This window comes from Mytilus californianus, unplaced genomic scaffold (assembly GCF_021869535.1).
Source record: "Mytilus californianus isolate M0D057914Y unplaced genomic scaffold, xbMytCali1.0.p SCAF_1, whole genome shotgun sequence".
In the NCBI taxonomy this organism is placed as follows: Eukaryota; Metazoa; Mollusca; class Bivalvia; order Mytilida; family Mytilidae; genus Mytilus; species Mytilus californianus.
This window is the reverse complement of record NW_026262581.1, coordinates 52,660,673-52,683,746: the sequence shown is the minus strand read 5'-3', so window position 1 is coordinate 52,683,746 and position 23,074 is coordinate 52,660,673. Positions and strand designations below refer to the sequence as shown.

Genomic DNA, 23,074 nt, shown 5'->3' with positions numbered 1-23,074 from the left:
GTTTGATAGCTACAGTATGAGAGCTACAGTACAAACATTTTCTCTTGTATTACAGGAAAACTCCACCATAAGACCAGCTTTAATTAAAAAACTGATTGAGGCAAACTGTAATGAAAATTTTAATGACCTGAATGATGATGCTAAAATAAAATTTATTCTCTGCCCATCAACACAAAAACAAGAAGAAAGCATAGGTTCCTTTATTAAACAGTCATTATTACTAAGGGTAGAGGACTCATAATTGGATTATTAACTGCTATACTATATAACTATATGTATTAATTAGTTTGTTCATTATAATTATACATGCTTTCTTCTTGTCATTTATATAATAATATGTTTTGTTTGTTTTAGTCACAAATCATATAAGTTGGTTTATACATGACAATAAAGTTTTGAATTTAAATTTAAACATTTTGACTTGCAATTGAATTGGCTATGAGTTTTGGTTATTTTAAAGGATTGAATCTGTAAATTGCACTAATATTTTTTATTAACTAGTCCTATACTGGTTTAACACTGCTGCTATAAGTGCATGTGATACAATGTCATTTAATCATTTAAAAAGAAGTAGTTTTTAAAATTTTTATTATCAGCATTTTAAACTATTCTGTTGAAAAGCCAGTAAAGAAATATATAATAAAAGGGATGGTTATCAAACTTCCTGTTTAAACATCTATTACAAATGCACGACACACCTGGTAGTTGGCTTTAGTTTCGATATAATATCAGGTGTTGGTAAATAGAATTAGCCTGATTTTACATCTATATTGCATCTCGTAGAAGTAGAGTTAAAGCAGGAAATATTTTTAGATACGGATGCCAAATTAATTTTATTGACAATTTTAGGAAAAAAGATAATGGAAGAAAAGTGTCATATGAAGCAATTTTAATTTTATAAAGTGCTGTTTTTTTTTTAAATAATTACATTAGAAAATTAATTTTACTGTTGTTATTATTTTACTATGAAATTTAAAGCCCATTTCCTGTTACATACCAGGTATTATGATTTAAGTATAAGATTTGACCACATACTTTAATCATTCATTCTTTAATTGTAAAACATTTGCACAAGTGTTTTTGCATGGATGATATTCAATAAATAGAATTTTGATATTTATTAAGTCTAATGAGGGGAATTGGGGACTAGAAGAAATGTTTTAAATCAATGAATATCCTTTAAAATGGCTGATTGAGGAAATAGTTTCTATTTCAAAACGTCTTTAATATTTTTTCAGTGTTATATCTGGAAGCTTAGGGCAGAATCCCGCAATGCAATGAATGGGACACTTTTGCGTGCAGTTTTCCTTTTTAAATCCGATTTTCTTCTTCTAATGATAAACATATGAAGACCCTGGATCTGTAGTTTACCCATTCATAAATTTTTTCTAAAAAGATGTACAATAAGATTCAACTTGCTTATAATATTGCAGAAAATTTTTTCTGCCCTTCCCCATTTATGGTGTTTGCATATATATCATGTGAGTCATTTTCCATAATTTCACCATGACCATGGATTCAAAGAGTTGAGGTTTCATTTTATTTTTTGCTCACCTGGCCCAAAGGGCCAAGTGAGCTTTTATCATATCTTGTCGTCTGTTGTCATTAATTTTACAAAAATCTTCTCCTCTGAAACTACTGGGCCACATTTAACCAAACTTGGCCACAATCATTATTGGGGTATCTAGTTTAAAAAATGTGTCCAACCACCCCGCCTGCCAACCAAGATGGCCGATTTGGCTAAAAATAGAACATAGGGGTAAAATTCAAGTTTTGTCTATTATTTTGAAAACTGTTATAAGTAGAGAAATTCTGACAATGGCAAAAATGTTCAGAATGTTGAGCTCTACTAATTGTTTATTGACGTCAAAACTGTCAGGCGACTTCTTATAGGAGTTAATGCCCTTAAACAACAAATTTTACCATTTCTTTTCATTTTTGCCTTTTGGCCCTTATCTTGAAAACTATAATAGATGGAGAGAAACTTTATGTTGCAAAAATGATCAGCAAGACAAGATCCATGAATAAGTATGCATGGTTGAAATCGTCAGTCGACTTGTAATTAGAGTTATTGCTCTTTGATGACAATTTTTACCAATTTTTTGCTTTTTTGCCTTACATCTTTAAAATTATAAAAGATAGATAGAAACTTAGATAAGCAAACATGATCATCAAGACAAGATCTACCTTTAAGAAAGGGTGGAGGTAATTTTCCGATGACTCCTTATTGGAATTATTGCCCTTTAATGACGATTTTTACAATTTATTTGCATTTTGCCTTATATGATAAAAATTATAATAGATAAATAGAAACTTTAAATAACAAAAATGATCAGCAAGGCTAGATCCACAAACAAGTCAAATTTTGCCGATATAGTTGGTAGACTGTCACTCTTCATAGAGAGAAACTAAACAGACAAAATGATCAGCAATACAAGATCAACAAAAAAGAAATTTATTTCATGAACTCTATTCTTGTCTACAATGTTGGAGAGAGTCCATTGTTGATTATGCACATAGACCTAGGTGAGCGACACAGGCTTTTTAGAGCTTATAGTTTTTATACGCCGGTCAAAATTTTAAAACACGGCATAAACATGTCGCACCGTAACTTGAGAACGGCTTATCCAAATTTCATGAAACTTAACATAGTTGTTTCTTATGATGGTCAAACGATCTGTATACTTTTTGGTGAAAATAAGATTAAAACTTTTTGAGTTACAGGACTTAGTAACTAAAACAGGTGTGTGTTTATTTTCACATGTTGCGCCGTATCTCAAAAACAATTTATGATTATTGCTTAAAACTTCACACACTTCTTAGTTATATTAATCTTAAGACCTGTATACTTTTTGGTGATGATTCAAAATTTTATTTTTGAGTTATTGAGTATTTTGTTAAAAAAGGGGGAGGGGTTTTTCACATGTCGCGCCGTATCTCAAAAACGATTCATGATTATTGCTTAAAACTTTACACACTTCTTAGTTATATTAATCTTAAGATCTGTATACTTTTTGGTTTTGATTCAAAATTTTATTTTTGGAGATATTGATTTTTTTTTTTTTAAAAAGGGGGGTTTTCACATGTTGCGCCGTATCTCAAAAACGATTTATGATTATTGCTTAAAATTTTACACACTTCTTAGTTATATTAATCTAAAGATCTGTATACTTTTTGGTTTTGATTCAAAATTTTATTTTAGAGATATTGATTTTTTTTTTTTTAAAAGGGGAGTTTTCACATGTTGCGCCGTATCTCAAAAACGATTCATGATTATTGCTTAAAATTTTACACACTTCTTAGTTATATTAATCTAAAGATCTGTATACTTTTTGGTTTTGATTCAAAATGTTGTTTTAGAGATATTGAGTTTTTTGTATAAAAATTGGGGGTTTTTGCATGTCACGCCGTATGTCAAAAACTATTTATGATTATTGCATAAAAATTCACACACTAGACGATGGGTGTATCATGCGCTCATGGCGCAGCTGTTTATTTAAGTTCAGAATTTAAAGGATTTTAAAATTTGTTTGTTACTTCAGATGTACCAAGTAAACCAGGGATGCCACAAATAGGGAGATTAAAGTCACGTCAAGTTTCTGTTTGGTGGATAGCCAGTTCAGAAGAAAACAATAGTCCAATAAGTAGCTATATGATAGAAGTCAGGTTAGTATTATGACACAGGCAAAGGATTACCAAAATTTGAAATTATTTTAAACATTTTTTATACTCCTTCAAAAAAAGTTTTGGATAATGTAAGTCATAAGTTTACATTGTACCTTTATCTTTGTGGATATACATCCTAGGCACTTTGTTTATAGATAGTTTTTGATTTTACCTAATTTGAGCACTGCTGTAAAACAATTTATGTTTGTTTATACTTTTTAGCTTGGAGCCCTTTGTCTCTATTTTGATGCCATTTATTATTGTCATTTATGACTTTTTTTAGTGAATTCATGTATATTAGAATTCAAAGTTTGTCTTTTTTTGAGAATATTTATATTTGTGTATTTTTCTAGGTCTTGAAAAAAACTCACTCCAGAAAAGTAATTGGTTTATTTTCTTTTGCTACCATGAATGTAAAAACTTGCACAAATTCTCCATATATCAATTAGATTCAACTCCTAGTACTGATAGCAAACCTTGGGAATGAGTTTTTTTTATGAATTTTTTTTTTTATCTGTTTAAGCTTTGAATAAGTCATCACTTTGATATAGCAAGGATATATCTTCTCAAAGTTGATTGTGTTACATGTTTTTAACATTTTATTTTGTAAGTCAAATAAGAAAATCTACCAGCTTCACTTCCAACATGGGGACCAAGGGAAATAACTTCAATTTAAATAATGTACCTATCAATTCAAACTTTGTAATAGGTAGGTGTATCATTTTAACCCTACAACAAAGTAAATTTTATGAGCCAATCACTAGTACATTTTGTACTAACAGAAACTTGTAAAAAACCAAGCAGTTTTTAGATATTTAAGTCTCCCAAACGAAGTTTGGGAAGACATTGTTTTTGCTCAGTTCTTATTATTATTATGTCACCCGATCGACAATGTCGGGTGACATATTGCTTTTCCTCTGTTTCTTTTTCCCTATTATTATTATTATTATTTTTCTTCCACCTAATTTTGTCCGCCCGCTTTCTCAGAGCCAAAGGAACCAATCTGAATGATGGTTCACTATAACAAGGAACCCTGACTTTCGAGTTGCAGTGCAACTTTGGAACTAAAAAATGGCTGCCGTTACCATGGAAACTGAAAAATGGTGAAAAAATATAATTTTGGAGTTCGATGAATTATTTGAGAATGCTTAAACTTAAAATCATTAGATTTTAATACAATGTAGGTGCCCACTATATACTGGTTTTGGATGATTTTGGCAATCATTGGAACTACTATGTTGCCATGGAAACTACACCAAAAATTTCAAAAACATCAAAATGCTCCAAATTTAATGAAACTTCACAGTAACGATAAGCAACATTGGTAGATGTGGAATTTGGCGTTGGAATTTCGAAAATGTCTGCCGTTACCATGGAAACAATGCAAAACAGGTCAAAATCCTCCAAAAACCTAAAAGTAGCATTTACTTTCTTAAAATGGTAGGTCAAATCGATTGAAACTTTGATGGTATGTTCCCTCCCGTGTTCCAATGTGGCATCTGTCATTAAATTTTGGGAATGGTCTCTATTACCATAGGAACCATCAAAAATGTCAAAAATTTCAAAAATTTCAAAATGCTCCAAAATTCATGAAACTTCATATAATTGTTGAATGGCAAGTCTAGATGAGACTTTTGACTTTGGAATTTCCAAAATGGCCATGAAGTTGCCATGGAAACTGCAAAAATGTCAAACATTTTCAAAATGCTTCAAACTTAATGAAACTTGATATTATTGTTAACTGGCAAGTTTAGATGAGACTTTTGACTTTGAAATTTTCAAAATGGCTGCCATTGCCATGGAAACGGCAAAAATGTGATTTTTTTTTTAATGCTCTGAATGTACTGAAAATTTACAGAAAGATGTATAGCTATGCATATATGTGCATTCACTGTTAAAAATTTTTGAAATGGCTGCCACTTAGTGGCAATGGGGAAGGGTGACATCCGCTATTGCTTGCAATGGCAAATCTAGTTATTATTATTCTTCTTCTTCTTCCGCCACTTTTAAATTTGAACTTGTCCGCACATGTTCTCCAAAACCGCTTGTCAGATTAACTTGGGGTTTCACAATATGTTAGACTAACATGTCTAGTGGTGCAATCAGGGTTTTGTTTGTGCAATGGGGTTTATAAAGGGGTACTTTGAGGGGCAAAAAGAAAAGAGGGTTTTACTATAGAACCCTATGGGATTTTATTTTTACAAATTTTCAAATTATTATAAATTGAAAACCGTTTGTGATAGACACAATCTTTTTAATTGAAAATGTTCTAAATGATAAAGCCCATTAAATGAAATACAGGGTTAGTCCCCAGGGGTCGCCCCACCCTATGCTATTTAAGAAAGTTCTAATACCTTGTAAGTGGTCAAGATCCCCACCCCTAAACCATATATATTTTGGTTTGTCATGCTAAGATGGTTTGAATGATATACAGGGTGAGTCCCCAGGGGTCATCCCGACCCCCTGCCATTTGAGAAAGTTCTAATATCTTGTAAATGGTCGAGATCCCCACCCCTAAACTATATATATTCTGGTTTGTCATGATAAAGCACATCAAATGAAATACAGGGTTAGTAACCAGGGGTCACCCCCACCCCATGCCATTTAAGAAAGTTCTAATATCTTGTAAGTGGTCAAGATCCTCACCCCTAAACCATATATATTCTGGTTTGTCATGCTAAGATGGTTTGAATGATATACAGGGTTAGTCCCCAGGGGTCATCCCGACCCCCTGCCATTTGAGAAAGTTCTTATATCTTGTAAATGGTCGAGATTCCCACCCCTAAACCATATATATTCTGGTTTGTCATGCCAAGATGATTTGAATAGGGTTAGTCCCCAGGCATCACTAATGCATATAACTTTACTGGACCAAACCAATTTTCACTGGACTTTGCCTAATGTCAGGCAACCCTGGGAATTACGAATTATGGGAGCTTCGTTTGGGAGACTTCGTAACAGCATCCTGTTACAATCATTTCTTGTTTACATAAATTAATGTACTGTTTATGATCTTGAGTTATTTGACTATAAACTGCAGTATTTTTATATTTATATATTTAGGACAAATACAGAAAACTGGGTATTAGGAAATAAAGTGACATCAAACATACACAAGAAGAATATAACAACTAACATGAGCCTGCGGCCATATACTTCTTACAAATTAAGGATTGTAGCTGTCAATAGTATAGGACACAGCATGCCTAGTGAACCAAGCATGTTCTTCATTACTCCTTCTGAAGGTCAGTAAAAATGATAGATTAAAATTCTGATTTATATGAAGAAAAAATTACTCATTGTGTATCCTTATCTTCATTTTTTTGGAAACGTATTTTTTTCATGGATTTGCTTTGTATATGTAAATTCTGAAATCAGTATTTACTGAAAAGTCATGAAAAATTCCACAAACCTTAAAAATATGGAAATATTTGGTATTAAACTTCCTTTGTTGAGGGATTAAGCAAAGACTTACATGAAGGGTAAGTTAGAGGGTGGAGTTTAAAGAAAGTGTTGCTAAAATTGGAATCCATCTTGTAAAGTGTTTTCTCATGTGCAGAGTGGAATAAATGAAAGGGTACATTAAGATCCTTATTTTAATTATGATTAAATAATGCCCTTGGGCAGATTGAAATATATGCAGCTGTGGTTGACATTGGAGCGATGATCTTTTATTAACATTCTTGTAATACAATAGAAAGTCTGAATATTCTTGTAAACAATTTTGTTTTTACTTGTAGAACCTGAAGCACAACCAAGAAACCTCTTGGCAACCAGTAACAACAGCTCTGTGATACATATAAAGTGGGATCATCCCCCAACAGAAAAGATTAATGGAGAGTTAAAGGGTTACCAGATCATGTACAGTGAAGCAGACAAAAAAGTGTTCAGTGTTATAACATTTGAAAGAACAGATAAAACTGTAAGTAATTAAAATTAAAACTGTAAGTAATTAAAATCACTTCCTAAATCTGTAGTTCTGTGGGTAGTTTTTAAGCCAAAATGAAAACAATGGATTGCATCAAAGGAATGAAAGGAAAGTGGTTCATAGGTTTGGACATTTTTTGTATGATTTTGATTAATTTTCAAAGCTTGACATTCAGGTCACTCAAGAAGAGAGACAGTTTAAATGATTCTTTGATGTTGTCAATGTAAATCAAAATATATAAGGGTATACTATCTTTGTTAGTGATGTAATATACTGTGGAATCATTTATTTACGTGGGTACCAATTTTTGTGGATTAAGGAAAAAGTGTGTTTTGCCCTTTTGTTCTTCTCAAACCTTCTCAAAGTCATTACAATGGTGGAAAAACTACTAATTTGCAGTATGGAAATTGTAAAAGTATTTGTAAAAATGAAATCCAGAATTAAAAGTCACAAGCATAAAAGCCTCTAAATTTACTTTAATCTACAAATACAACCTTAAGTTTTGATCAGTGTGTAATTTTTTTCCAGGAACTTGATATTCCAGGTGTGAAATCCTACACTGAATACATTATCCAGGTTGCAGCATTAAATACAGAGGGACCTGGGCCTGTTGCTAATGCTGCTGTAGTTACTGCTGAAGGAAGTAAGGATCAGTAGTGTATATTACATTATTTAGCAGTAGCCCACAGTTCAACTTGATATTTTGAAATTTCTAAAAGAAGGATAGATTTGTGAAATTAAAACATACTGGTGAATGTCTAGTTACAATCACCTGCCATTTAAGAAAATTATGGATTTCTAACGGTAACTGGATCTTGAACAGTTCTGTTTTTACTGGGTCCAATGCAAATTTTATGATTTATTTTCATCATTAAAGCACAGAGCCAGAAGTTGGAACAGCCATTGGGAGCTTTAAACAAAAAAAAAACTTTTGATGAGACATCAGATGTTTGACCATTGAATTTGCAATCATACGGATTGTAAAATCATGTCTTTAGAAAAAGAGGTGTTAAACATAAGTTGTTATTAAAGGTATTCAAAATGTCAACAGTATTGATTTTATACAACCGCAAAAAAAATTTTGGGGTCTTATATTGCTATCACGTCGTCGTCGTCAAACGAAGACATTTGTTTTCCGGACAATAACTTTAGTTTAAGTGTATGGATCTCTATTAAAATTCAAACAATAGGTTCAATATCACAAAAGGAAGGTTGGGATTGTTTTTGGGGGTGATGGTCCCAACCGTTTAGGAATTAGGGGCCAAAAAGGGGCCAAAGCAAGCATTTTTCTAGTTTCAAGACAATAACTTGTGTATAAGTATTTTGATTGCTCTGAAATTGTACCACAAGGTTCAATACTACAAATAGAAGGTTGGGATTCATTGTTGGGGTAGTTGCCCAAACCGTTAAGGAATTAGGGGCCAAAAAGGGTCTAAAACATGCATTTTCCGAGTATTCAGACAATAAATTGTGTTTATGTGTAATGATGTCTCTTAATTTGTACCACATTTTACAAAAAGAAAATTTCTGCAAATGTTATTTAAAAAAAAAAAAGGTGGGACCCCCCTCCCACCTTTTTTTTTTCCCTCAAGATTTAAGAAATTGTCAATTTTCCAAAGAAAAATTTGGGGTCACAATTTATTTTGCTAATTCTTTGTATATAGTCTGAAAACAGATTTACTAAGTATTGCGCAACAGCACAGTGTATTGCAGAAAAGCAAGATATCTTCAATTGAATATAAATTCAAATCATATAACCAATTTCAGGTTCTTTGACTACATTTATTCTGTGTCAGAAACCTAATGTGTCAAATATTTAATTACAAATTAATCCAAATTCAGACCTGTATTAAGCTTGAATATTGTGTCCATTTTTGCCCCAACTGTTCAGGGTTGGACCGCTGCGGTCGTATCCAGCTGCGCTCGGCGAAGCAGTTTATTCAATTTAACATAAATTTTGTTCTTGGTGACTTACAGAGAAAGAAAAGAAATTTCTATTAAAATTAATTCTTTATTTTTGTTTTAGAACCATCAAAACCAAGAATCACTCACATATCAAGAAATACACCATCTACTGTGAAAGTTCATTGGGTAGAACCAAAGGTCATCAATGGAAGACTTCAAAGTTATGAACTACAGTGGATTAACACAAATACTGGTGTTGTCAGGACTAAAGTTATTAATGGTGTACTGAGAAATAAAATTTCAGAAAATATCACTAACTTAGGTATGCAATGATTGTATAGAAGTGAGAACTTAGTTGGAAGATATATGGAAGTATGGTTAACAGATTTGTGGTCAAAATAAACTGTTAATTCTGAGATTTGAAAAAAAAAATTTGTATGGCAAAAATTGCAACAGGACAGGTTTCACAAAAATTAAGTTTTTTTTTTTTAACTTTTGATAGGATTATTTGTATGCAAATTTTCTGAAATTGTATTAATAAAATCCCACATTTTTGTTCAATAATCCTAATAATAGATTTATATAAAAATTTCTGAATTTACTCTAGATATTTTTAAATCTTAAGTTTAAATCAAATGAAATTATATGCACCCTTGATGTACTTTCCATTGAACAACATTGAAATTTTCTGCCGTACTTAGTGTTGCAGTAATTAGTTTATAGGAATTAGATAGGTATATCATTTGTAAAAGGTAAATACTTTGAACCATTTGGATGTGTTTAAATTTGTGAATATTTTAGACACTTTCATTCTATATTCCAAACATTATCTTAGGGAAGACACCTAATTGTAAAATGTACACAGCACAAAATTTACCCAATAAGTTAAGATGAACTTCATTTTTTTCAGAGCCTTATACCCAGTATGATGTAAGAGTAAGGGCTGTAACGGGTGGTGGCAAAGGCGAATTTAGTGATAGATATCCTGCTATGACAGATGTCACAGGTAAGGTCAAAGGTCAAGGACAGTAGATGAATTTTGAAATTTCTACAACGCTATCCATGTAGTTGTTTTAAATTACAAAAGGCATTGAACTTTTTTTCTTCTTTCAAGTAAATAAGCATTTTGTTTTACAATCTTGCAGCGGCCACAGTGTAACTATGTTTTATAAAGCTTTATATTTTGGTGGGTAGATGACCTCATCTTTTTCTTTTACTGATGGTCCAGAAAAGAAAACTGTTGTTAAGATGAAAAGTCTCCTAATTTTGTCTCTATCCTTCAACTGGAAAATTTATTAAAGATGAAATTTGTGTTCCCTGAAGTCAAATATAATGATTTCATGATTTATACACATTGAATTTATATTTCAATTTTACTGTATCTTTTAAAAAGTAAACGTTTATTAATTATCATTGAGTTTTTATTTATGTCAATGTAGATAGTAAAAATGTAGAATTATAAATGATTAGACAACGATGCTGCAAACTGAAATTTTTTTTATAAAAAGAAGGAAAATTTTAAATGATAAATACGTTTATGTAAGTTGGCGAAAAAATTGAAAGTGGTGAAAAATATATTGCTTTGGCAAAAGAGATGGTGAAAAAGAAAATTGACCCAGGGGAAACATGGTTTTTGATTGTCCCAATGGTATCTCCTACCTCTTTTTTTAAAAGTTAGTAAGCAGATACATATTATGCTCTTGTTCCTTTCCTGTAGATTTTCTGAAACAACATGCACTCATTGAATTTTGATAGATCTATAATTCTTCTAAACGCTGAAGAAACATAAAAAATGAATACATGAAAGGATGAGGTATCCATTTAAAACATGATATGATAATAAATTTACTGCTTTATTGATTTTAGCACCAGGAGCACCTACTATTTTAAATGCTACAACAATGGGGACAGATACAGTTTATCTACGATGGCTACGTCCAGAAAAGTTCTATCGTGATGTGGAAGAATATTTAATAGAATTTATCGATCTTGACTCATACTTTAAGGAGATTAAAAAGATTCCTGAAAAACAATATGAGGTAAATTTTTGTTGTTATTATTCCTATCCTTTTACATATAGAGCATACAGTTCTTTTCCTTTAGTCTATGGTGGAAGGTTGTCTCATTTGCAATCATACAGAATCTACTTATAGAATTTAACTTTAAATGTCACACATGTAGAATTTTCATTTTCTGACTTCATTTATTACGGTCCTGCTTAGTGGCGGGTCGTCCTATAGTGATCAGTCTGTCCGTTGTCAGTAACAAATTGTGTCTGCTCTATATCTAGAGAACCGTTATAATTTCATATTTTATACTTGACATGTATATTAACGAACACCAGAGGGTGTGTCATAATTTTTGTACAACTTCCTAGGTCAAAGTTCAAGGTCAGCAGGGCCCACAGAGATGGCTCCCATCTCAATGATGTCTAGTTTGTCTAATATTTATTAGAAAGCATGATTCAAACCTATCTTAACTGTACTATGTACTGTAAATTAACAAAAGCATTTTTAAATAGTAAATTAGATATGATTGCCTATGAGACAACTATATATCCATGAGAGACAGAAGAATAAAAAATAAAGCAGGGTTAAACTGTTTGTGAGTGCTCAATCCTCCCACCTAACCTGGAAAAGTGTGTATGAACAGCACAACATAAGAACAAACATGTAAAAATTAGCTCGAAAGGGCTTGACTCATCAGATTCATATTTAGCACAAAAACAACTACCAAAAAGACAAAAGAATCAAAGTACCTTTCTAAAAAGCTTTTTCCAGAAAATGCAGAGAAAAATACGTTAAAATTTAGAGTCTATACCAGAATGTTTAAAATTTAGAGAGACTCCTTTAAGTTTATATGCTAGAAATTTTCCATGGTAGAATATTTTTTATGCATTTGTGTTATGGAAGTATGTATTGTGTAAATTAAGATTTAATCAGATGTATATAATGAATATATCAAGGTCTACCTATAATGGTATTTTTATACCCGCTTTAAAAAAGTGGGGGTATACTGTTTTACCTCTGTCTGTCCGTCCGTCCATCCATCCGTCTGTTTTTGTCCGTCCGTCCGTCCCATGAATATTTTTCGTCGCATCTTTCTCAGGAACTACATTACAAGGATTTCTGAAATTTGGTTTCCGGGTTTATATGAGTCAATTATACTGTGTGATGCGTTTTCAGATTCATCACTCAACAACTTCCTGTTTACCTTATACTTTTAGCGGGGCATGGGTATCATTAGTGAGCAGTAGCTCACAGATTCACTTGTTATTCCAGATATTCAGGTGCATAATATATTATTAGTTTTATATTCTAAATGTCTTGTGGCACAAAGACACATCATATGAAAATTAATATGCTATGGTTGTTCTAAAAGCAGCTGCTCTTTTCACAAAAAATCCTAATAGTAAACATACTTATAAGTTATGAACATTTCAGTTTAACTTACAATTGAATTTAATCATAAGATTTTTTGTGAAAAGAGTGTGAAGTTCCACAATAAAAAAATTAAGTATCTGACATCTGATCTTCTTTCCATACATTTAATTTTTAAACAATCGTATAATTAATACTTATATGTATGTTTTAGGTCGTAAAATCCAACGATATGACGTGGATTGAATCTTCTATTGGTGATTTACCCTCTAATCGGCATTATTCTGTCAGGATCGCTGGACTTACTCAGAGTCTATTTAATGCTCATCAGTATCCTGGAAATTATTCTGCTACAGAATTCTTCTATCTCCAAGGTGAATTTTCATGTTATATTTTCTTAATTTTATATACTAACTCTTATGTATGGTGAACTTTGAGTGTTCTGCACATTTTTTCCTATCATAATTTTGGGAAAATTGTATTTTATTGGGAAGAACTGATCTCAAGGTTGTCTTTGGTACTTTTATTGGATTTAATTGTTGATTTATAGTAGATATATAAAAAAAAAATACATTCATACAGATTTGTAAAAATTATTCAAAAAGATGATAAATTTGATTTACTTTCACCATATGATGCCGTTTAATGCTATTGGATAACCTTTATATATCATGCTTTACCATGAAATTAGGTTAAATTGCTGAAAGACCCCCCTCCTGAATAATTGAAAGTTTGTATTTTGCATTTATCATAATATCATGGGGTAGTTAGATCTACGCAATAGGGCTCACATCTGTATCTTATACGTTTGAAGATATTTTTTGACAAGCTTTATATTTGGACATCAAAACATAAAAAAGTTCCCCATATAATCCAATATCAGATAACTATATATTTTCCCCCTCATCATTGATAACTTCACCTTCTGTGTGCTATATACTAAGAGTGAACGCTTTTAAAATTGTAGGAGACTCGCTGACCACCAAAGGTGATTATCTTCCCCTTGTATTAACTGTGTGCATTCACTTGGTTTAAACAAAGCATGCAATATATATATATCAGTCTCAAGTTATTATCTCCCACAAGTAGGCTATAAAGCACAATTATTATTCACATATTTATTTTCACTAAAAGTGATATCTATTTTTAGACCAAAGATGTATTCCTTTTTTTAATGTGTAGATATTATGTATACACAGTCAAACCTACTTATAAAGGTCACCCTTGGGATCAGCTAAAACTTATCTTTAAAGAGAGGTGACTTTAGAATTGAGATTCAAAATGCATAGTTTTTTCTACAGTAAGACTAAAAGAGTGTCCCTGACAAGACAGGTTTTCATTTAATAGAGGTGACCTTTTATTAGCAGGTTTGACTGTACGTGTAAACTTTTAATTTCTTTATAGATTAGGGGAAAAAAGTGTATCATTCTCTGATATTGTATTATTTTGACTCATTCTGTGATTATAACTTGAATGTTTAGTAAAGCCTACCATTCTTTGTTTTGTTCTATTAAATGGAAACCATTACGTACATTGCAACTTTATATCTTGACAAAAGTGTATATATTGCTTGCAGAGTAAACTAAATATTGTCAAACAAACAGCACCTATACTCAGTGTTACAAAACACTTTGCACCCAATCCTATGCCAAAGGGGTAGAATTATTTAGTTAATTTTAGAAAAAATGGAATATTCAGCATAATTGACTCATAGCATTAATGCAGATAATGTCTCACGCTTTCCATTTTTATAGAAATTAACAAAAATATATAAATTTGCTTTTTGTGACAATTTTTCAACACAGACTTAAAGCTTATTAACTGAACACAAAATAATAATTTGTTTATTCAATAAACTTTATTGTTTTGCCATGGAGATGAAAAATTGTTTCAGGAAAATATTTTTTGAGTAGTTATGTTCATTTTTGTTACCAGTATTGACCTATATTTTGACCTTTCACTTCTCAGGTGGCAATGAGAGTAACACAACAGAAGCAGAGTTACACTCCAATCATTCAAACATTACCAATGTTATTGTAGCAGGTGACCAAATGTTGTAAATGTGTATTGGTTTTCACCCCACATCTAGGTTACAAGCCACAGTTTTACATTCAAGAATTCATGTTGAAATCTGTGCAGAATATGTGAAGTATTTTAATGTTTGAATTTAGAAATTTCGTTTATAGTGGAATGGTGATTAATTTAGGGAAGGGATTTTGACTTGAAAATATGTAATAACTTCAAGATTTTTGTAGGATAATTATGATTTTAAAGTTTTAAAGGATAAATTTCTTTACCAAAATAAAAAATATCACTGCATTACATCTTGATTGGTAAAACTGTGGCTGGGTTGCATGTTTTATACCACATAGTAGCCAACTCACCAAAAATTGATAAACAAGTTTTGGTTTTTAATTTGCATTTGTTTTTATGTTTTTTTAAATTTATGGCTGTGTAAATTTTAGATTTACCCAGTATGGCTTAAATTTTGTTTGTTTTGATAGAGCATTTAGGACTACAGAATGTTTATAGATAAACTATGCATCAAACACTACTAAAAGACTGAATAACTATGATTTTTGTCGAGACTTCGACTTTTGTTGTAAAAGTGAGACATAGCGATCCTACATTCCGTCGTCGTCGGCGGCGGCGGCCACAAATATTCACTCTGTGGTTAAAGTTTTTGAAATTTTAATATCTTTCTTAAACTATCCTGGATTTCTACCAAACTTGGACAGAAGCTTTTTTATGATCATAAGATTATATTCAAAAGTAAATTTTGTAAAAAAAAAATTTTTATTTTTTCCGTATTTTACTTAAAATGAACTTAGTTTTTCTGCCAGGAAACATTACATTCACTCTGTGGTTAAAGTTTTTGAAATTTTAATAACTTTCTTAAACTATCCTGGATTTCTACCAAACTTGGAAAGAAGCTTGTTTATGATCATAAGATAGTATCCAGAAGTAAATTTTGAAAAAAAAAATCCATTTTTTCCGTATTTTACTTATAAATGGACTTAGTTTTTCTGCCAGTTAACATTACATTCACTCTGTGGTTAAAGTTTTTAAAATTTTAACAACTTTCTTAAACTATCCTGGATTTGTACCACACTTGGACAGAAGCTTGTTTATGATCAAAAGCTAGTATCTAGAAGGAAATTTTGATAAAATTTTGTTCCATTTTTTCCGTATTTTACTTATAAATGGACTTAGTTTTTCTTCCAGTCAACATTACATACAGTCTGCAGTTTAAGTTTTTAAAACATTTATTAGATTCATAAATTATCCTGGATTTTTACCAAACTTGGACAGAAGCTACTTACAATCAAAAGATAGTATAGAGAGGAATATTTTTATTAATTTTTTTCCTCATTTTTGTTGAGCCTGCGATTAACAGCAAAAGTAGGCGAGACACTGGGTTCCGCGGAACCCTTACGAATTTTTCTTTGACTTACCAAATGAAGAAAACAATTATTGACAGATATAATATTGAAAAACTTTCTGTGGGTCTTTGAGGAACTAATATTTAAATTTATCTAGATGGTGTGGCAGTTGTGAAATTTCACAACAAAATAATGTGTTTACAAAATATTTTCTTCATTGTGGATCAGAATATAGTGCCTAAGGTCACCCAAGGAATTTTGTCTGTCATTCCATCCTTCTGTAATCAAAGAGTTGTCTGAACTTTTATTAATTATACCTAACAGCTATGAAGGTGATTTTTGTTACATTGGCGTATGATGTTAACAACAGTTTGAGTTTGCTTTTCGTATACAGTTGACCAAATTAATTTTTTCGTCAAAATTTTGGACTTTTTTGGTGTAAGCCTGCAGATCTGCATATGATTTTTTTGTACATGAGTGTACAATGATTATTTAGAGATGTTAGTTATTGTTTGTCAGATTTGTGGCAAAATTATGGCCATTGAAAATTTGATGACAAAATTGATTCTAATAATATTACTCTGATCAAATAAATTCTATATTTTTCAGATATCCCTTCTGGTATATAAGTTTCTAAACATTCATTTCATTAGTTTGGATTTCGTAATTTGTTTAACAGATCTGTTTCGACTTATTTTAATGAATGAAAAATTCCATTTTGTTTGCATTGGTACTTGGAAATCTTGTTTAATATGCATGTTTTAATTTCTGTTCGTAATTCAGTTTTAATATGGTTTGTTTCATTTTAATAGTAGTTTTTAAATTTTTTTATCATGGATAAGGGAAATATTAACATTGGGGAAAAAAGGAGTGTAATATGGTTCAATTTGATTGGTTTGATTAGAAATATTAAATGATATGTGATTATGATTGATAGGTCATTTGTCTCATGTAAACTTTGTTAGAAATGGAGTATTTAGAAAAGAATGAACATGGGATTGTTATACTTGGATTATTAAATATTTTTACATCTAAGAAAAAGTCCTTTTATTGCTGTTCTTCATCTAGTTACCCGAAGGCCTTAACCATGTCACTGAATATCTTTAAATAAAATATAATACAAAACTTATTGAAGTAATTTTGAGACACTTAATTGTGATATGTATTAAATGTATAAATTGTATAATTGATTCATATCATTTTTGCTTCATTTGCTTTCTGTGTTCTCATCCAATGTGTGTGTTTGTTTTCTGTGTAGTTCATCAATTTCAGAAATGTGTAAAAACGTAGGTTACTAAAATTAAGAAAAAAATTAGAAAAACTTTTATATATCTTTTGGTCTGAGTGTTTCAGTTAAAATAAAAGGTTCTCTTTTAGATATTTTGATGTAAAGTGCAGTACATACAGTGTGATACTACATAGCATTCATATGTTATTTGTTATTTTTTTCTCTAAAAAGTATGGATACATTTCTGAAACGATGAGCTGTGTGTTGTCTTTGTAAACCTCATATAATCATTTATATTTGTAAAATCATAAAATTCTTTTCAATAAAAAATGAGGTATGAAGTATCATTGAAATGCTAGGATGATATTTGTATAAGATTTTATTTATCCTATTAATATATTTATAGATCCGAGAGCCATTCAAGCTGCTGAGCAGGACATAATGTCTGCTGGTATAGTGGCAGGCATCGTTTGTGGGATACTGGTTGTACTCTTGGCTTCACTTGTATTCATTGGTTGTAGGTAAGAAAACCTGAAAACAAAATAGTTTGTGTATGGGGAAAAAATTTAAAAAAACACAGTGATTAACTGAAAATATAGTTTATATTTAGAAAAATTGATGTGATGATTTTTTCTATGTTAATTCTTTTGGCAAATGAGGATATTCAGATCAAATTTACCTTATTCAAGATCAATTAAAATATGAAAAAAGACCAAAAGACACTTTCACAAACAAACAAAAAAAACAAAAAAAGGGTATATTTTATGCAAAACATTACAGTATGTATTTTCAATTATAAGAACTTTAAAGTGAAGTATCTAAAGACATTAAGACATATTTTACACTGAACTAAACTAGAAATCTAAAACTAAGTGATCTAAGCAGTGACTAAATATTATAAAACCATTTCAAGAAATCTACTGATATATTATTGTTTACTCTTTTTGACTTTTATTACCATTATTTGATTTGACTTTATATTTTGTGTTTCAGATCATTAACTTGCAGAAAATATTACCAGGCTGCTTACAATTACTTGGCTGTACCAACCAACTCTAATCATTTTCCTTCAACTGTCATAACCATAGCAGAACCATTTGGTAAGTCACATTTTAAAGTTAAGATTTACTTCTTTGCAGGGGTCAAATTTGCATTAAATAATGAATGGGGTAAGTGAAAGGTCCTCCTTAAGAGAGTCGATGGCCCATTCCATGAAAAATCAGTGTCAAGAATGGGAGGTCCTTTACTTTTGTAATTTAAAAATGAAAAGTCCCCTCCTAAAAAAGAAAGGTCCCCGACCTCAGACATACACTAATTTGAGTCCATGCTTCTTGGTAATTATATTTGGTGTGGAGGTTAGCAAAAATCTACTAAATCATCTATAATATAATTTTCTCCTTTTATGAGGTCTGGATGTTGAATCTGATGCCTCATGTAGGAAGGTGCCAAGCTCTGTGCATTAAATAATCTATGCAACAACAGTTTATAAAGTTTCATAGTTGTCTTGTTGTCGGGGAAATATCTGCCCTTTCCACCATACCCTCTTTTCCCAGTGGCAGTAGAAATTCCAAGCTCTTCTTACCAGATAACCCATTTTGCGGAACCTACATACATGACATAGAAATGTTTTGTAAATTTTTCTTGTTCTGAACATGTGTGAGATATTTGTCACTGGTTGTTTAACAAACAACAATCAATCTTTCTGTAACAGAACACATTCTTTATTTATTTTTAATCTTTTTTGTACATGTTGTATTGTGTTTCTTTTTTAGTTGAGAAGAGTTATCCTGAAGTAAAAGTAGAAGACTTTATTCATCATGTAAAGATATTGCATGCCGACACAGATGATAAATTCTCACAAGAATATAGTGTAAGTTAGATTCAAATAAATTCTGATATTCATATGGTCTTGATGGGGCTTAACAGAATAGAGAAAAATGGCCAAAAAAATTAGGAATAGAGAATAATTGGGTGCTAAATATTAAAATTGGAAAATAATGGCAACAAAAATAAATTTTGTAATTCAAAAATGAAAAGTCCCCTCCTAAAAAAGAAAAGTCCCCGACCTCAGACATACACTTATTTGAGTCCATGCTTCTTGGTAATTATATTTGGTGTGGAGGTTGGCAAAAATCTACTAAATCATCTATAATATAATTTTCTCCTTTTATGAGGTCTGGATGTTAAATCATTTTTGAATTACAAAAATAAGAATAGGAAAATATTTATAATTTTCTCCTTTTATGAGGCTGGAAGTTGAATCATTTTTGAATTACAAAAATAAGAATAGGAAAATATGGTGTTAAAATTTGATGAATACAGAAATGAAGACCCCTATATCCAGACCCTCAAATGATAATTGAAAGTAGGTCACAAGGTGGTGTTAAAAATCAAAACAATCAGATGCAAAGTAAACATCTATATATAATGATCCTACAGCCTTCTGAAATACAGATGCAGGGATTTGAATGGGTATGGATGAGGTACAGGATTTTTGCTGTTTTACAAGAATCTTTCATCATTTTACATTAAAAGGTCAAATGCATCCTTCAAAACATTAAGCTTGCTTGAAGGCTAATGAATAATGCACAATATTTATTTAAGACTAGCATGGTAATATACCTGTACCTTTTTTTATCTATGTGTCAATTATTTATAAGTATATATTTTATTTTTAGGATGTGAACAAAAACACGCGAACAGACCTTAAGGCAGATACATCTAATATGCATGAAAATAAATCAAAGAATAGATATGTAAATATAACAGCTTGTAAGTATAACTTTGTATTCATACAAAACATCTTGAGTGAATTAATATCTCTAAACACCACCAGGGCAAAAAAGATGTGTATACTGTTACTTGACTGACCCTATTTTTTTCACTGACCGTAAACCATTTTTATGGTACTTGGATAAAGAATTATTTAGGAGATAGGGATAGTGATCTGGCGGCGCCGTTAACTAACTACTTAAAAGCTTTATATTTTAGAAGGTGGAAGACCTGGATGCTTCATACTTTGTATATAGATGCCTTATGTTATGAAGTTTCTGTCCGTCATATGTCCATAGTCCTTGACCTCATTTTCATGGTTCAGTGACTACTTGAAAAAAAAGTTCAGATTTTTTGTAATGTTAATTTCTCTCTTATTATGAGTAATAGGATAACTATATTTAGTGTGTGCCTACCTTGCAAGGTTCTCATGCCTGTCAGACAGTTTTCATCTGACCTCGACCTCATTTCATGGATCAGAGAACAAGGTTAAGTTTTCGTGGTCAATTCCATATATTAGATACTATAAGCAAAAGGTCTATTATATTTGGTGTATGGAATGATTGTAAGGTGTACATGTCCAACTGGGAGGTGTCATCTGTCCTTGACCTCAGTTTCATTGTTCAATGATTAAAGTTAAGTTTTTGTGTTTTGGTCTTTTTATGCCACCGCTACGGCATTAAGTTTTACCCTTGTCCGTCTGTTACGTCCATCTCAAAATTGGTTTCCGTTCTCTAACTTGAGTTTGCCTCAACCAAATGTTAAAAAACTTATACACAATGCTTATTACCACAAAACACAGATCAAGTTTGAATTTTGGTGGCGTCACTTTAACCGTTCTAGAGTTTATGCCCCTTTATAAATGGGAAAATTGCAAAATTTTTAGTTTCCGTTCTGTAACTTAAGTTTGCCTCAACCAAATGTTATGAAACTTATACCCAATGCTTATTACAACAAAACACAGATCAAGTTTGAATTTTGGTGGCGTCACTTTAACCGTTCTAGAGTAAAGCCCCTTTATAAATGGAAAAATTGCAAAAATTTTAGTTTCCGTTCTCTAACTTAAGTTTGCCTCAACCAAATGTTATGAAACTTATACACAATGCTTATTACCACAAAACACAGATCAAGTTTGAATTTTGGTGGCATCAATATAACCGCTCTAGAGTTATGCCCCTTTATAAATGGAAAAATTGCAAAATTTTTATTTTCTTCTAAATATCAAGTAATTTTTAAAATTGGAGTTATCTTCCTTTGTCCATGATTATAGTTGAATCAACTACAATCAATGCTTTATACAATGCAATGTTTAATTTTGACTTCCACTGATAAAACACAGATCAAGTTGATTTTGGGTAGTGTCACTTTAACCATTATTGAGTTATGCCCCTTTATAAATTGAAAGATTGCAAAATTTTTAGTTTCCATTCTGTAACTTAAGTTTGCCCCAACCAAACATTATGAAACCTATACACAATATTCATTACCACAAAACTAAGATCAAGTACAAATTTTTTGTTTCCGTTTTCTAACTTTAGTTTGCCTCAACCAAATGTTATGAAATTTATACACAATGCTTATTACTACATAATACAGATTAAGTACGAAATTTGGTGCGACACTTTTACCATTCTTAAGTTACGTCCCTTTATAAACATAAAAATTGCTGAATTTTTCGCTTCCGTTCTCTAACTTTAGTTTGTCTCAACCAAATGTTATAAAACTTATACACAACCGTTCTAAAGTTATGCGTGTTTACAAATAGGAAAATTGCTGAATTTTTAGTTTCTGTTCTCTACTTAAGTTCGCCTCAACCAAATGTTATGAGACTTACACACAATGCTTATTACCACAAAACTCAGATCAAGTTCAAATTTGGGTAGCGTCACTTTTACCGTTCCTGAGTTATGTCCCTTTATAACTATATGATATGCAAGCGGGGGCATCATCTGTGTCCACATGTGGACACTATCCACATTTATTTTCTAATACTATATGCAATAGGTCAACTATATTTGGTGTATGGAAATATTTTACAATGTACATGTCAGTCTCGCAGATTTTATTTGACCTTGACCTCATTTTCACGGTTAATTGCTCAGTGTTAAGTTTTTGTGTTTTGATCTGTTTTTCTTAAACTATAAGCAATAGGTCAACTTTATTTGGTGTATGGAATGATTGTAAGGTGTATATGTCTGTCTGGCAGGTATCATCTGACCTTAACCTCATTTTCATGGTTCATTGGTCAATGTAAAGTTTTCATGGTTAAGTTTGTTTCTTAGATACTATAAGCAATCGGTCAACTATATTTGGTGTATGGAATGATTGTAAGGTGTACATGTCTGTCTGGCAGGTATCATCTGACCTTGACCTCATTGTCATGGTTCATTGGTCAATGTTAGGTTTTCATGGTCAAGTTTGTTTCTTAAATACTATAAACAATAGGTCAACTATATTTAATGTATAGATTGATTGTAAGGTGTACATGTCTGTCTGGCATGGTTCATCTGACCTTGACCTCATTTTCATGGTTCATTGGTCAATGTTAAGTTTTCCTGATTAAATTTTTTTCTTAGAAACTATAAGCAATAGGTCAACTATATTTGGTGTGATTGTAAGGTGTAAATGTATTTCCGGTATAGTTTATCTGACCTTGACCTCATTTTCTTGGATCATGCAAAGTTTATGTGATATTGTAGTAAAGCTTTATATTTAGGACTATCAACATAAGATTAATGGTCAGTGAAGCAGGCGAGACATTTCAGCATGTGCACTCTTGTTCTATCAAGCACAAATTGTCCTATCAATAAAA

The 23,074-nt window shown here is 31.2% G+C and overlaps 1 protein-coding gene across 3 annotated transcripts in view; it reads left to right on the top strand.

The window, feature by feature from the left end:
• Positions 1-23,074, top strand: part of LOC127721168 (tyrosine-protein phosphatase 99A-like) — a 59,524-nt gene that overhangs the window by 16,563 nt on the left and 19,887 nt on the right. For 2 of the 3 annotated variants that reach the window (XM_052227846.1, XM_052227842.1), the window contains exons 4-16: positions 3,543-3,666; positions 6,730-6,911; positions 7,407-7,588; positions 8,123-8,237; positions 9,621-9,821; positions 10,410-10,505; positions 11,366-11,538; positions 13,094-13,253; positions 13,847-13,867; positions 17,897-18,011; positions 18,484-18,590; positions 19,263-19,360; positions 20,169-20,262. In XM_052227846.1, coding sequence (XP_052083806.1) covers positions 3,543-3,666; positions 6,730-6,911; positions 7,407-7,588; positions 8,123-8,237; positions 9,621-9,821; positions 10,410-10,505; positions 11,366-11,538; positions 13,094-13,253; positions 13,847-13,867; positions 17,897-18,011; positions 18,484-18,590; positions 19,263-19,360; positions 20,169-20,262 — 1,668 coding nt within the window. The remainder of the gene's footprint in view (positions 1-3,542; positions 3,667-6,729; positions 6,912-7,406; positions 7,589-8,122; positions 8,238-9,620; positions 9,822-10,409; positions 10,506-11,365; positions 11,539-13,093; positions 13,254-13,846; positions 13,868-17,896; positions 18,012-18,483; positions 18,591-19,262; positions 19,361-20,168; positions 20,263-23,074) is intronic. The other variant, XM_052227852.1, reaches the window with a different exon arrangement.